Source organism: Lissotriton vulgaris, chromosome 7, assembly GCF_964263255.1.
Source record: "Lissotriton vulgaris chromosome 7, aLisVul1.2, whole genome shotgun sequence".
Taxonomy (NCBI): Eukaryota; Metazoa; Chordata; class Amphibia; order Caudata; family Salamandridae; genus Lissotriton; species Lissotriton vulgaris.
Genome location: NC_141695.1, coordinates 84,836,084 through 84,850,704, shown reverse-complemented (window position 1 = coordinate 84,850,704; position 14,621 = coordinate 84,836,084). Strand labels below are relative to the sequence as shown.

Here is a 14,621-nt window from a genome sequence, read left to right as displayed (position 1 = left end):
TGAGTTTAGGCTGGGTTATTTCAGGCTTCCCGATGACGGTACTGTGTCTATTAAGGCGTTTACCAAGAGAAATGGGCCTATCTCCAATATGGCGCTATCGATCCCTCGCAGTCGCAGTCCTCCTCCAGCTTAAGAGAGGTATCCGGGGCTTCCGCACGTACCTCACCCCGCAGGCGGCCCAGATTCCACGCAGGTCTCACCTAACTGTCTGCAGCAGGGCGCCCCAGCAATCTACAGCCACTGCGATCACCATTGTCTCCGCATCCCATTTGTTCCTCTGGCTGGGCGTTATAGTAACGTGGTCAATCTGCAGGGTGTACCACACACACCCCCTAGATAGCGCATGTCCTCTCACTGGCTCGGCCCTTCGTCAGTGGCCTGTGCAGGGCAGTAAATTCGTGGCACCTCTAGGGCCTGTAGGCCACCTACTGCGCATTGTTGGAGGTTCCAAGAAACAGTCCCCAGCAGCTACAGCGCCCTCAGTGTCAGGAGCGCTGCGCTTTACACATCACTCGTGGATTCCTTACTCAAGTGTCCACGTTCAACCCGGTCTGTCCCTGCTGCCATATATGCCCCACACAATCCGGCTGTGCACTCTCCTTTCCGCCCAGTGCACGCTTATGCAAGTGGTGAAAAACAAATGATCCCAGCGTATGTAGTGCCCCGTAGTGTGCTAATACAGTCTTGGTGAGGTGCCTTCTTTACCCCCGTAGGTCCGGCAGCGTTGAGCGTAGTATCCGGCTGCGGCCCATTCCCACCTTCCAAGCCGGGGCCTCGCGAATTATAAAGCCCAGAAGCTCCGTCTGGTCCAGGCAGATGTCGACGCCGCTATCTCGGCTGCGCAGGCTCAACACAGTTTCGCTTTTGCCAGCGACGGGTACGATGTCGGGAGCAGGAGATGTCAGGAGCACCCGTGGGGTATTCTCTAGGCAGCTCTACACCGCCCGGTCTCCGTTTCTCCAGTCAGCCTCTCAGCCCGCGAGGCCGCCTCCATTTTGATCCTGATCCGGGCTCTCCCGATTCCGGCCAGCCACTGTGCCTCAGAGCGATCCCAAGTGCCCCAAGCTGCGCTCTGATGGTCGCAGGGTCGCGGCAATTCTCTCCGGTGGCCGCCACTCGGCTCTCGAGGGTATATACGACAGGATATTAGCTAATTTTGCTCAATGGCTGGCGGAGCAGCACTACAGTGCGGCCATGTTCGCCGAGCTCCAAGCCACGCCAATTAATTGAAGAGTTGATGGCAATGATATCACATGATCGAATTTTTCTATCGATTATTTTAAATAAAAAACACTCTTTGTTCGATTAATAAAGTTTTATCAATATTATTCTTATTAATTTTATAATGCCCAATTGTGCAATGGCACAAATACAAACAATGGATTAATTTGAGGAGAACAAAATATAATTAAATGTAATAGTCACACGTTCTCGCTCACATCAATAAGTACAATAACCATTTAGTTGAGGTGATAGAATAAGAGAAAGCAGTTTCAGTAAATATTATTCATGGAACAATATATTTGTTTGAGTAGATAAGTGAAAAGACAAAGATTTCAGAAATGTACATTTGCATGTACCGAAAATACTGACCCGAATAAGTCTGTAGGAAAATCACCCCCAGGACAAGGGAATGGTGAGGGTCCCTTGAGATAGGATCAAGGGACAAACAGACAGGACCCAGAACAGCTAGGCCTCCCTGAAAGTTCTAAACTACACCCCTAAAGATACCCCAATTATAGCAAAAAAAATCCATATCCATCCCACCAAAATGGCAACAAATCTCATTTTCTAACAACTGATTGGCTATACTAGAGGTGGTTCTATCACCCTCTGGTGACTTCACCCCAAACATCTGACATCTCTTTCTCATAATTTCTGTTCTCACAGGTTTTTAAATCCTCTATTCATAATACATTCAAATGTTTAAATTCAATAAAGTTTATTCAGCATCTCAGCATCTTCGGAGGAAGGGATGTCCATTCCCATGATCATCTATACTCTTTGGCAGACTGACAAATGTTCCGTGACCAATGTCCTCCACCTTCAGGCATGCTTGCTTGCTGATCAAAGCACTTTTGCTCAACTCTGTCAGCTCTGACATGCTCCTCTTTTTCTCTTCCCCCTCCCAACCAGCACAGCATCAGACAAAATGGGGTTTGAGTCCTGCATACTACAGTAAATGTAAATGAAAATGTATTAATTATATGACAATTTAGTTCTCACTGTGTACCTCCTCCCATAACTATTCCCAGTTATTATTACCTAGCCTTTACGCTGAGAGCGGCATAAGTTAGTATTTCTGAAGTGGATTGCATCAGTTGCGCATGCATACTTTTTCTTTCATCTTCCGTACTTACAGAAGTGTAGGTTTTAGTACCTTTTTGTTAGTTTATATTAGTGTAAGTTTGTGCAAGGCTTTTTCCCATTTGTGCATATGTGTAATGCATATACGTTTTTATTTCTACTTACTGTTAGTACATATTATGCGAGTGTTGCTTCAGAGCAAGTCTCGCCTTTATGAAACCTCACTCCATCAATCCCCCCTTTGATGGCTTCCTAGATTCATCATAAAATACCTACCATAATGTGTGCTATCTTTAATTTACAGCTCTGAGTCCTTATCTCCCTTTTCATCTAAACCTTTCATCATTTTGTAATATTCTCCTTTCATTTCTTCTGGCTCTCTTTCTTCTCTCTTTCTCTTTTTCACTTTTTTAATTATCTGTTTCTACCACCTCATCCCTTCTTCTCTTATTCTTATAACATTTTCAAATTGTTATCAGCATTAAAGCTATCATCGCTATGGAAACGAATGGTATTAATATATTTCCTAGTTAACTACTTCCACAGGTATTAAACCATTTACCTATTGAGGAGAAACTCTTATCCAGTCTCTCCAAAACACTGTCAACCTCCATTGAGATCAGTTCTGTATGTAATTCTGATATATTTTAATATACCCTTCGATCCCTTGACTTTTATCAAGAATATACGTAGAGTAATGTTGAAATTGTAAAATACCACAGACACTACCCTCCTTTGCCAATAGAATGTCAAGGGCAAGTCGATTTTGTAAAACCATTGATCTGATAGCCATTTCAGTATCTATCATTACTGGCCACCATCGTAATGAACACATGGTGTGCCCCCCTGTCTTTCTGCACCCTCTGTTCCTGCACAGGAAGAAATGGCCTACATGGTGCATTTCTTCCTGTGCAGGTGCATGTTGTGGTGATCCCACGACTGTGCCTTTCTAAGGGTTCTTTGAGCCTTAGAAAGGCACCGGCCTGGGACCGCCGCAGCACACACTGCCTGCCAGAATGAATTCAGTTATTCGGCAGGTGGTCTGACTTCAAGTTTGGCAGTTTTCCTGCAGGGCACTGGCATGGTGGCCCGCAGGAAGACCCCCAAACTCATAACCAGGCCCCAAGTGGAAGGCCTGAGTAAAAATTTGACCTTCACACTAAATCATTTTTCTGGAGCTTTTTCCCTCAGTGACCAGCAAGGCACTTTGTCAGGCTGGATTCGGTACAGGTTCACTGGCTTGGATTTCAGTGAGGTCGGGTCAAATCCTGGAAGACTGGAGCTCTTGAGCATTCAGTGGGATGAGCCTGAAATTGTAGTGTAGTTCCTATATTCCCAATAGGCTCTGCGCATTGGAATACTATATCCTATAGATGTGACGAAGGACTTCTGTCTACTAGGTCTCTATCGAAATATACTAGACCTAATTGTGAATGCCAGCTAGCTCAGAGGTCACTAGAAACTTTCTAGAATAAACAAGAAGGGATTAGTTTCTGACAACCGCATAAACATGACAACTTCGTTTCCTCCAAGATAAAACTGATCTTCAGAGTCATGGAAACAATAGATAGATATTTCACTCAGTCAATCGTGCATGCTTCGTTTCACCAGAGGTGCAGAGAAAATAGATAGACTGGCGTTTTCAATAAAAGGATTTATTGAACAGTCTTCTTTCTCAAGCATAAGAAATGAACTGCTACAATCATAACACTGGTTGTAAAATATAATGCATACAGTAGAAAGAGTAGAATAAAATAATACGGTAAGAGCATTGTATGGTTCCTAAACCATAAATAATTACATACATAAATAACAGAGGCTAGAAGTACTCAACTGGTGCTTCTAAAATACGCCTACCCCGATGAACCTAACCTTAGCTTAGTACGAGGGAAGAAGTAAGTGAGGTGTAGAATAAATATAATATTCTTTTGCCAAGAATGTGTCTAAGATTCTCTTAGGGTCTAATCAGCTCCGTACCTTGTTTTCGAATGAAGAGGGCCAGGCTCAGGACTCGATTTCCCAACAACCCGCATGGGTAGCTTGGAAACACTGGAGCTGGATTTCTCAGCATGAGAAAAGACAGCGCCTGTCTCAGTGCGTCTGCTGGAGGGTGGGCTTCCTTCGGCACTTGCAGTAGCAGGATGCGTCGGGCAAGTAGATAGTCGTACTGCTCTAAACCACTGTGTGCTTGCTAAGGCAAGTGTGGGCATATTTATACCGTGAAGTTGCCGAGTTTGACATAAAGGTGGACATAATAACGTCATAAAAGAGTCTCAGTTCTTTGAAAACTCCATGAGTTCTTGGACAAGTCAGTTCTCGAGCAAGGGGAAGTCCCTAGCTGCTGCAGCCGAGTTTTCCAAGAAATCGTTGTAGATTTTTGGAACTAGTGGAAGTAGCCCTGCCATATTTGGACTGCATGAGCATAATATGGTTATGATTCTTATGCCTATATAAGGACATAGTGGTTTATACCTATATAAGGGCATGAATCGGGAAAATTACAGTAGGGTCCTAAAATGGTACACAAAAAAATCCAGGCCAGCTCGAGAATAAAGGTAGCCATGTTGACTCTTGTTGTAGGGTTTGTCACTTCATTGAGCTTTTCCCAAAAGTTGCTCCAAACTTCTATAACTTCTTCCTGAAGTCCTTCCTGAGATTCAAATTGTCTAAAACAAAAACTCCAAGGGTCTGGAGTCTCCATGGGATGTCTGCACTACAATTCCCATAATGCACCTGGCCAAATCCTTAAAAAGACCAATGGATGCACTTCAGGATGGGGACTCTAGGTGGAGGGGGTGCAGGTGGGATCTGTTAACCTGTAGGGTGCAGGGAGTCCATTCCTTGGGCCTAAAGAGTCATTCCGGTGCTGAATCCCACAGTGTGGCGCAGGAGCAGTCCTGGTGAGTGTAGTCCGCTTGGTGCTGGCCGGGTCGTCAGCAGGACAGTCTTCTTTTCTTGTTTCTTCAAGCAGCAGATCTGAGGAGCTATGCAGCTCTCCCATATTTATTCATGGTTCCTTGGTGTCACGCAGGGGGGCACCCCTGACCAATGGGATGCAGGGTACCACCCAGGTGTATGACCCCTTACTCCAAATTGTGGTATATTCCTATCCCGGAAAGCATAATTCTTTCAAAATCCAGCATGGAGGAATTCTCTCCAGGGGAGCTGGATGAGGGTAACCCAACGTACTGGTGGGGCTAATTTTACTTAACACTCCCTTTCCAACTCTCTCTCTAATCCATTTACAGAAGCTCCTATGTGGCTGAAAAAGCCATCTGTAGGGGTGGACCTGTGCCGTACTAAAGTGACATTCTCCCTTTGAAGACCAGTTTGGCTAACCCTCACCTCATTCCTGCCATCTGCTCTGCAGCTTGTACTTCTCCGCCCATAGGAAACCTATTGTGTTCTCTTACAGGTCACTACACTCCGCAACAGCCAACACTGACACAGCCTGGGAGCAGGCTGGCCAATCAGGAGAGAGCAGCTAGAAAGATGGACTTTGGCTCACAGAAAAGAAAGTGTAATAGCTTCTTTCCTGTAATTGGTATTACGAATCCAACAGTGGCAAGTTGTATTTATTCTATTATTAGTTTGATACCTTGAAGTATATTTTTTTACATGGCTCCTATCAATATTTATAGTTAAATAAAATATTACAATGTTAGCCCATGGAGCCATTCATTACAATGGGGAAAATGTAATCAGCAGTTGTTCCCTCACCAGGGCATATGAAACATATTTTATAATGTCTATGCTTATAGCTACAAAGCACCCTACCCGTGGGGCACCTAGAGGAGACCTTAGGGGGACTTGTGAAAAAATAGGGTAGTTTGAGACTTTGGAAGTACCTGTAAATCCAAATTCGAATTTGCATATTATTCTATTTTAAAAACAGTCTGCAAAGCACGGCTGTTTTTTAAATCACAGCAGGCAAACCAGCAGCACGTACACAAGTGCAGGAAATCTGCTGGGCCTCCAAACCTCCTAGCCCATTATATACTGGAAACTTATAGGTAGGTGGAATCCCCCTCGTCCTATTATATACTAGGGACTTACAGGGTTTGCCAGTGGCAATTGTAATTAGACCATATAACCATCACAGCAGAGCACTGGCCCAGGGCCCAATAAGCAGAGACCAGGGCACAGTCAGAGTCAGTTACCACCAGTACCAAGCGAAAAATGGGGGTTATCAGGGAAAAAATGATGACTTTCTCACATTTGGTTTCTGTGACTCTTTCAATTAGTTCATGAAAGTCTTCTTACTTGCCAATAATTTCACTTAGCATCATGTTTTCTGTTTCCCTATGTAGATTGTGCCACATCATAAAAGCCATCAGTATTTGGACGATCGGGTCCATGGACACTCCAATGTCACTCTACTCCATCATTAAAGACTCTCAAACTAGAGATTCAGGTTCAGGTTTTTGGCCAGTTTTCATCTATTTTTGGGTCCTTTCCTATTGAGTTGGACATCTTTTTGCCTACTGTAATAAGTAAGGATTTGAAAGCAGTATGAGGGGGGCATTGTGTGTTTTTACAGAAATTCTTTGAAATTCCCAAGCTATGGGGCATTGTCTTTGATAAAGGTGTGATGGAAAATAGCCATAGTTCAGATTCAATCAACAAGATTGCTAGGAGATACTAATAGATTTTAATGAGCTTGGACATTCACCACTCTTTTAAGGTTGAAATGCAGACTGAAAACAGGCTGTTGATGATGGCGCCACTATGAGCTCAAATCATGCTGGAGAGAAATATGCGCCATGCAATTAATTACTGATCATTTCACAAAATTTGGGGATGCACGCTTTCACCCAGGAGAGCTCTATTCTCCTACACTTAGATTGAGGCCTGTACGCTTCCATTGGAATTTCATTTATTTTTTATAGGTAAGATGTACTTGTAGAAATACAAAACTCAAAAAGTATTTACTAACAAGACGTACATGTACACAAATATTGGTTCAAACTATTTCCCACATACATATGTTAATGCCTCCTTTATTTAAACCCTCACTTTGGACAATTATTGCTACATGAAATCAGCCACCATTCTAACAAATACACACAGGTTGCAATATTTCACAGAGAACAAATACTTCCTTGGGGCCTGATTGACAAAGGTAGTGTAAGTTTACTATTTTTTTTGGTATTCATGAATACATTTTGAGAGTTGTAGCTTTACAACTGCGGAGGCTCTGCACTCGTGGTGGAAACTTCGCTCATAAAAAGATGGGACAAGTCTATCTTTATATGTGCGGAGTCTCCCTAATGTGCATTTCGACTCCCCAGTCGAATAGATACTACTAGTATAATTCCAAAGTAAATCTAAAAACATTTTTAAATGTACACTAAAGTGTAAGTTTACCTTTGTGAATCAGGCCCTCAGTATCTCAAAGAAGTGCTTCTGATAGAATTCATAGTAAAGTCCCAAAACTCATTAAAGGAATCTGATCTGTATCAACATGATGTACTTCACAATTGCAATATCCATAATTGTCTAATGCTAGGTATTCTCCAGCCCATGCAAGACTGATGGCAGTGCTCCTTACTCGTTTGTGGGGACCTCAAACAAACAAGGAAGGTTCATAGCATCACCAAGGCTTCTGACAGAGTGGCCTACTAATTACTTCAATCTATATAAAATCTATCACAGGTCTTGCAACAAGTGACCAATGTGACCGAATTCCGGGTTTGATCTGATGGAACAATAAAGTGTAGAAAAGAATGTGGACAAGTCCCTTTTCAGGTATAGATCAGGGTTGTTCCCCTATCACCAGTAGCGGAACGCTGACAACGGTCATTGTTTTATGAAACCCCTCACCCACCTACCAGGTAGGTGGCATGCTTCATCATCGGTTTGTGAAAATAGTCTTTACTCTTTGCTGTCCAGCCTATGTATAAGAATCGTTGGGCCATAAAACTGAGGCCTTTGCATTAATGAAGGAGACGTTTATATATCATAAATTTTTTGCAGGATGTTTCTGGAATTTGTTTGCTTGCATTCAAAGTCCCTTCAATAAGTGTGCTATTAATGAACTCAAAAAGTAATTTTAGTGTCTACCCTTATTTTAACTATGAACTTTTTGTGTCTCTTTTATAAACATTGTGAAGAAATATGTATGCATGGTTTGTATAGTATTATTGGCTAGATGAGGATGACGGGGGGATTCACATCCACCCATCATGCTAATGGAGATGGGGACCGCCCAACATAGTGTTGGGAGTCCCACAGGCCAAATTACAATGCAGCCGCCACCATGGCCGGTGCATTGCCCAGGCTTTCCATGGAGCGGGTGCTGCTGGCTGCAGCACCCCCAGTAATGGAAATGTAACACATCCCTGTACTAAGTGACAGGCACCATGCGGTGCCTGTCACTTGGTACAGGGATCTGTTGGGGGGGGCACCTTTTTGAGGATTTATGCATCGTATGCTGGACATTTGCAGAATATACGTACAGGCAGATTGTTACATGCCAGTTTTTGCTGGTGAGTTTAGAATCATGACTTTTGAATGGTGGTTGACTCGGATGAGTTTAAACCACAGATATTGGACTATTCATTTAGTGGAAATATATCAATGATAGGCTTTGGTTTCTACCTCTCAATATTGCAGGGACTAAGTCAGACGACAATTGTCCAGAGGAGACCCCGAAACTCAACAGGGGTTGAAACTTCAACATTTGTTTCACTTGGTTGCTTTGACTATTGATTAGTCGGCATGCTGTGATGTGATACCTGCATTTCTTTATCATCCGTACATAGAAACAGTGAACTTTTTATTGTGTGTCTTTTGTGTATATATTGTATATGTTCTTCATATTAGAGCACTGCATTGCCTGCACTTATGTTATTAATTATAGTGTCATTTGCATATGAAAATAAATATTACACAGAAAAATAACCCTAGAAGCCATTGTCATCATTTAAAAAAAAAAAAAACATTGCTTCATTTCCTGTTTACATTAGAAAACTCAAAGTGTGTAGATACCACTTAAAATTTATGAGTGAATACATGGAATGCGAGCTTCTACAAATGAAGGTAGAGGGGGGCTCTTGGTTTTGAAAAGAGTCCCACGGCGGACGTTGTTTGCATATAAGTATTAGTAAACCTGGTCCACGTGGGCATACAAGGTGTTGTCCTTCTGATAATATATGGTTATAGTAAGGGAACATCACACTGTAAAAGTATCTTTGTCACTTTATTTTCACTTCCCTGTGCGACCTGTGAATATAGGGTGAGAAAGGACTAGTGTTGCAGGGATTCTGCTCATAAACAGAACTGTGCAGAGACCCAGGACCTCAGTGAATTTTGGTGGACCAAAATACTCACCTCAGTACCTAGAACCCCCTAACCGACTAGCATCAGTGTCTCATTAGCTCTTCATCCTATAGCAAAGTTACCAATGATTAGACAACCCAGAACATGCGACTTAGGTTACTCTCAGAAATGGTGGGAATCAAGAACACTCTTTCATTTTATTCTCATACCAGTCCACAATATAGGTAAAAAGAGATACAATAAAGATTAAAATGTTTATTTTAACGACGTACTCTAAGATGCAGTATTTTTGCTAACATAAGTAGGCATATGATTAAAAATAATACAATCAGCATTGTAGCAATTCCATAAAACACAAAAGGAGAAATCATATTATAATGATAGAGGAAAGAGGTCCTATAGTGCCTTGTATGCCCCCTCCCTAGCTAGGAGCTATATTTTATATAATATTAGAACGTCTCTTAGGCTTGAATGGGAACCCCATACCTCCAAGATCAGTAGATATAAATCACATCAGGATCTGCAAAAAGCTCTCTCTCTCTGGAAATGTTTTTTCTCCAAGTGTTCTAAATCATGCATGCAGGGCAATATTAAAGGCGGCAGAATTTCAGCTAGCTGCAGCTGCGTGCATGTTGTGTCTAGAGCATGAGTCGATCAGCGCGAACAACACCTATCATTGTTATGATAACCTTAGAGGCTTCAGCACTCACTGTGCAGACTCAGGTCGAGATGTAAGTCTAGGGATGCGGAAAACAAGCCATTCTTATGTAAAGAAATTCACGCAGCCTAACTTACAACAACAGTTACATGGAGTGTCATTTGCAAAAGCAGCAACAAGGTAAAATGGTGTTTAAACCTCTAATAAGCCTATGCTTAAATAGCAATGTGCGCAAGCACAGCCCTGCCTTCACTGCACTATAATCCCACCAGAGAGGTCCAGTTATGAGGCAATGTGTAACACTTCATGGTACAGGCACATTACTAGCAGCACTGATGTTCGTGGCCACTGTCTGTTACACTTGTTTTCCACAGAAAGCTGTCATATCACCTTTAAGGCAATACATTGGAATAGCTGGGCCTGCCTAACTAGTCTTGTCTGGTTGTGTCTCCCTCCAGGGTGGTCTTAGCACCGTTGAAGAGATGTGCCTTGCCTTCCTGGTCTACTACCCCAGAAACGACATCGCACTGTGTATGAGCCTCCCAGATTACTTCCCTGTTTCATCATTTCTTGGCTTCGACATCACCAGGTATATGCATATTCTCAACTTGTATCTGAATTAAATATATAAATGAGCTCCTGCTAATTCTCATTTTGCCAAGTCCAAATCCTCCAGTCAAGCTCTTTGATCTGTGCGGTGTATCTCCTTCGCAGAGACAGGTTATGCTGTAGCCCCCTATTAGAAATGGGGGTCTCTAGTTGGCAGAGGTAGGTACCACAGTACAAATAGGGACCCTTGCTTCTAGTCAGGGTAAGGAGGATGCACTCTTTAGATAACCCCTACTCACCCCCTTGGTAGCTGGGCATGAGCAGTCAAGGCTTATCAAAGGCAATGTGTAAAGTATTTTTACCAACACTCACAGTAACACAGTGAAAACACCACACACTGACTCCACAACAATTTAGAAAAATAAAGGTATTTTAATCTAAACTACACAAGACCAAAACTACAAAAATTCAACATACACAGTTCAAGAATATGGTTTCAAAAGAGTTCTTAAAGTTGCGATAAAATAATCCACAGTTGTGTGAAAAGTTCACAGTCGCGTCACGTTCAGCCAACAGTACCTTTAAATGCGACAAAGTTCCAAAACAGAAACTGGTGCGGTGGAAATCAAGTGATGCGTCACTCCTGAGACCTTCGGGAGGCGATGCGACAGTCCCGCTGGATGTAGCGGGCGTGATATGGTGACTCCGTTCTGTGTGGGGAGGGATGCAATACCTGGTGTGGATTCCGGTGCGGAGGTTCCGTGGTGAAAAAGGTTGCAAAGGCACGATGCGATGATCTTTGGAGTAGCGACGATCTCCGGTGCGACGATGCATGGACCAGCGGTGATCTTCCTCTCGCAGCTCCTCGATGCAATGGCTCTGCGACAACACTTGCAGCGACTTGGTGTGGTCTGCATGCAAGCGGTGCGACGATCTCACCCAGCGACGACAAGCTCTGCAACGACACTCGCAGCAATGGTAATCTTCCCGCACCAGTCTGGTGCGTCCCGCAAACGTAGGATGCAACGGCTCTGGCAGCAGCAACAGGCGCTGCGACGTTCTCGGCCTTCGTAACAGCAGGAATTTCCTCGCACTGCCGGGGATGTGCTCCGCAAGCGAGCGATGCGACAAAACTCACAGAAAGTTTTTAGCTTGGTTTCCAGCTTCCCAACACAGGTACAACTTCCAGAGGCGCCACAACTGGCCCAAGCACTCTAGGAAGGACAGAACTCTCCCAGCAGAGTTCAGGGAAGCTGGGGGTGAAGTCCTTTTGATCCAGGGACTTCTTAACAGGGAGCCAGCTCTTCTCAGGCCCTTGGAGATTCCTTCAAGCAAGGGGACATAGCACAAAGCAAAGTCCTTCCCCTCTCCTCGGAGTGAATCGGAATGGCGTGGAGCATACATGCTTAGCGGCATCTGCCTGATAATACAGCGGAAGAATTGTTCCTCCGTAGACGATTGATTTGTGATACTGACGCAATTCACTGCGCATTTCAAATACAGGAGAACGCAGGCCTTCTACTAGTCTCTATTTTTCACCGAAATTACTTAGAAGTGTGGAGCGCAATATACATACTCCTAGAACCATAGAACATACTTGTGGCTGCTGTTATATAATACTTAAGACGCCTGTAGAATCACACCACCACTAGTCCTAGGAGGATACAGACCATGACGAATCATTAATAGCCCTCGTCCTGATGAGACCCGTATTCATGGGGCTGAAACGCGTCAACATTTCTAAGAAGACACCTTCAAAAATGTTTATCTATACTACTATTATAAAGAGAGAACTTGCAACTTTTGGCCAGGTAAACTCGGGAACCACAGCGCCAATCTACACACCCGATATATCTATGAAAACGTCAGGGTGTGTAGATGGACATATGCTATATAAATTTTAAAAAAAAGTAAATTAAAAAAATTAAGTTTGTAAACAAAGTAGTCCCCTGAAAGTAGCGCCGGCCGGGACCTAGCGCTGGCCGCTACGCGACGTGCGTGATGACGAAGGAGGAGGGCGTTGCAGTGACGAGCGGCTGTGCAGTGAGGAGCGGTGGCACAGGTAAGGAAAGGGAAAGTGAGACTGTGTGATGCAGGGGGAGGCAAGAAGGAGGCAGTAGTAAATGAAAATGTGGGAGCGCGAGTGAGTTGGGGCGGGAGGGGGGCGCGAGTGAGTCAGGGCGGGAGGGAGTCGGTGCGGGAGGGGGTTGGGGCGGGAGCGGTTGTAATGCCCCCAGCCCCTTTCTGCCCCAGGCAACGCTGGGGCGGGCTGCTAGTGTTGTATAAATAGATCAACAAGGAGTATTAAAATTAGATAGGTTTAAATAATATATACCGATTAGGCTCCTTTTGCATTTCTTTGGTAGATCTTGTTTTATAGGAATGCTTATCCTTACTTCAGTAAAGCATCCTTTTTGTTAAAATTTTTGGGCTATAACAGACAAAAAAGTTTTGAATATCTATGTCAGTGTGTCAATGTATATATTGTGAACATTTTTGTGACACAAAAATAATGATTTTCCTTCTATGATAAAATAGAACAGTAACAAAAAAATGAATAATAAATATATATTAAAGAGTTACTTTGCAATTCTTTTTGTGTCATTTAGTTTGGTTTTGGATGATTATAAAGTACAGATTTATTTCGGTTGTGATACAATTCACTTAGGAAGGGATAATTCATTTCTCTTGGTCCTTGGAAATAGATTGATGGTTATTATTTCCTATGCATCATCATTCTTGTGTAATAGACTTCCCCTCTCCTTGGCAGCTTGGGGGGCGGGCACAGTCCTATTCAGGTCCCAGGTGCAACTCCTCCCTCCCATCTAGAAGCAGATATCTCTATTCACCACTGGGCGGACTCATTCTGTCTCCTGGAATCCCCAGCCCTGTCACTCACAAACTAGACAGTCAATTCACAAACCAGCCAAGGCACACAGAAAGGTCAGACAAGAGAACAGCTACTTTCTAAAAGTGCTGTTCTCAAACACAGGATTTAAAAACCACCTTTCCCAAAAGATGTGTTATTAAATTCTGAGTTCAGGGATATCAGACTTTTATGTCCTATCTTGCTCCTATGGGAAGATATGCTGGTTGCCAATGTATCTAGCATTCCCCATGATAGCCTATGGCCAAGATAGCCTTACAATAGTGAAAAACGAAAATGGCTGTAATTCACTACCACAGCCTGTCACCTGCAAAAGTACATGGTCTACCTTTCACATACATTGCACCCTGCCCAAGGGGGTACCTTGGGCCTTCCATAGGGGTGACCAATGTGCACAGACAGGGAAGGGTTAGGCCTGGTCAGTAGGGACACTGACCAGGAGGGCATGGCAGTTCACAGACTGCACAAAGGCACTGTGGTGGCAGGCCTGAGACACCATTTTAGGGCTACTCATGTAGGTGGCACAATCAGTGCTGCAGGCCCACTCATAGCATTTGTATCACCAGCCCTGCCACACTCAGTGCACTTTACGAGGGACTTCTGGGGGATATAAATATGCCAATCATGGATAACCAGTTACAATCACAATTTACACAGAGAGGATATGCACTTTAGCACTGATCAGCACAGAGTCCTATTGCCAACCACCACGAGTCAGGAAAAATAAGAGAGGAAGAAGCAAAAAGTTTGGGGATAACCCTACAAAAAGGGCCATTTCCCACACAACCCCCTTCCAGCCTAAAACCAGGGTAGACCAAACGATACCTTGATGGGATTCCCTGCTTAAGGCAATAGAACACAGAAACTGGCCCACACAGCAGGGTACTATTCCTGTTCTACGCCTTCCTGAACACAGTTGGATCACTCTATCCATACTCT

At 43.6% G+C, this 14,621-nt stretch overlaps 1 protein-coding gene across 3 annotated transcripts in view; it reads left to right on the top strand.

The window, feature by feature from the left end:
- Window positions 1–14,621, top strand: part of LOC147700843 (putative DBH-like monooxygenase protein 2) — a 434,868-nt gene that overhangs the window by 320,357 nt on the left and 99,890 nt on the right. For all 3 annotated transcript variants that reach the window (XM_086929747.1, XM_086929748.1, XM_086929746.1), the window contains exon 11: window positions 10,705–10,835. In XM_086929747.1, the coding sequence (XP_086785873.1) occupies window positions 10,705–10,835 (131 nt within the window). The remainder of the gene's footprint in view (window positions 1–10,704; window positions 10,836–14,621) is intronic.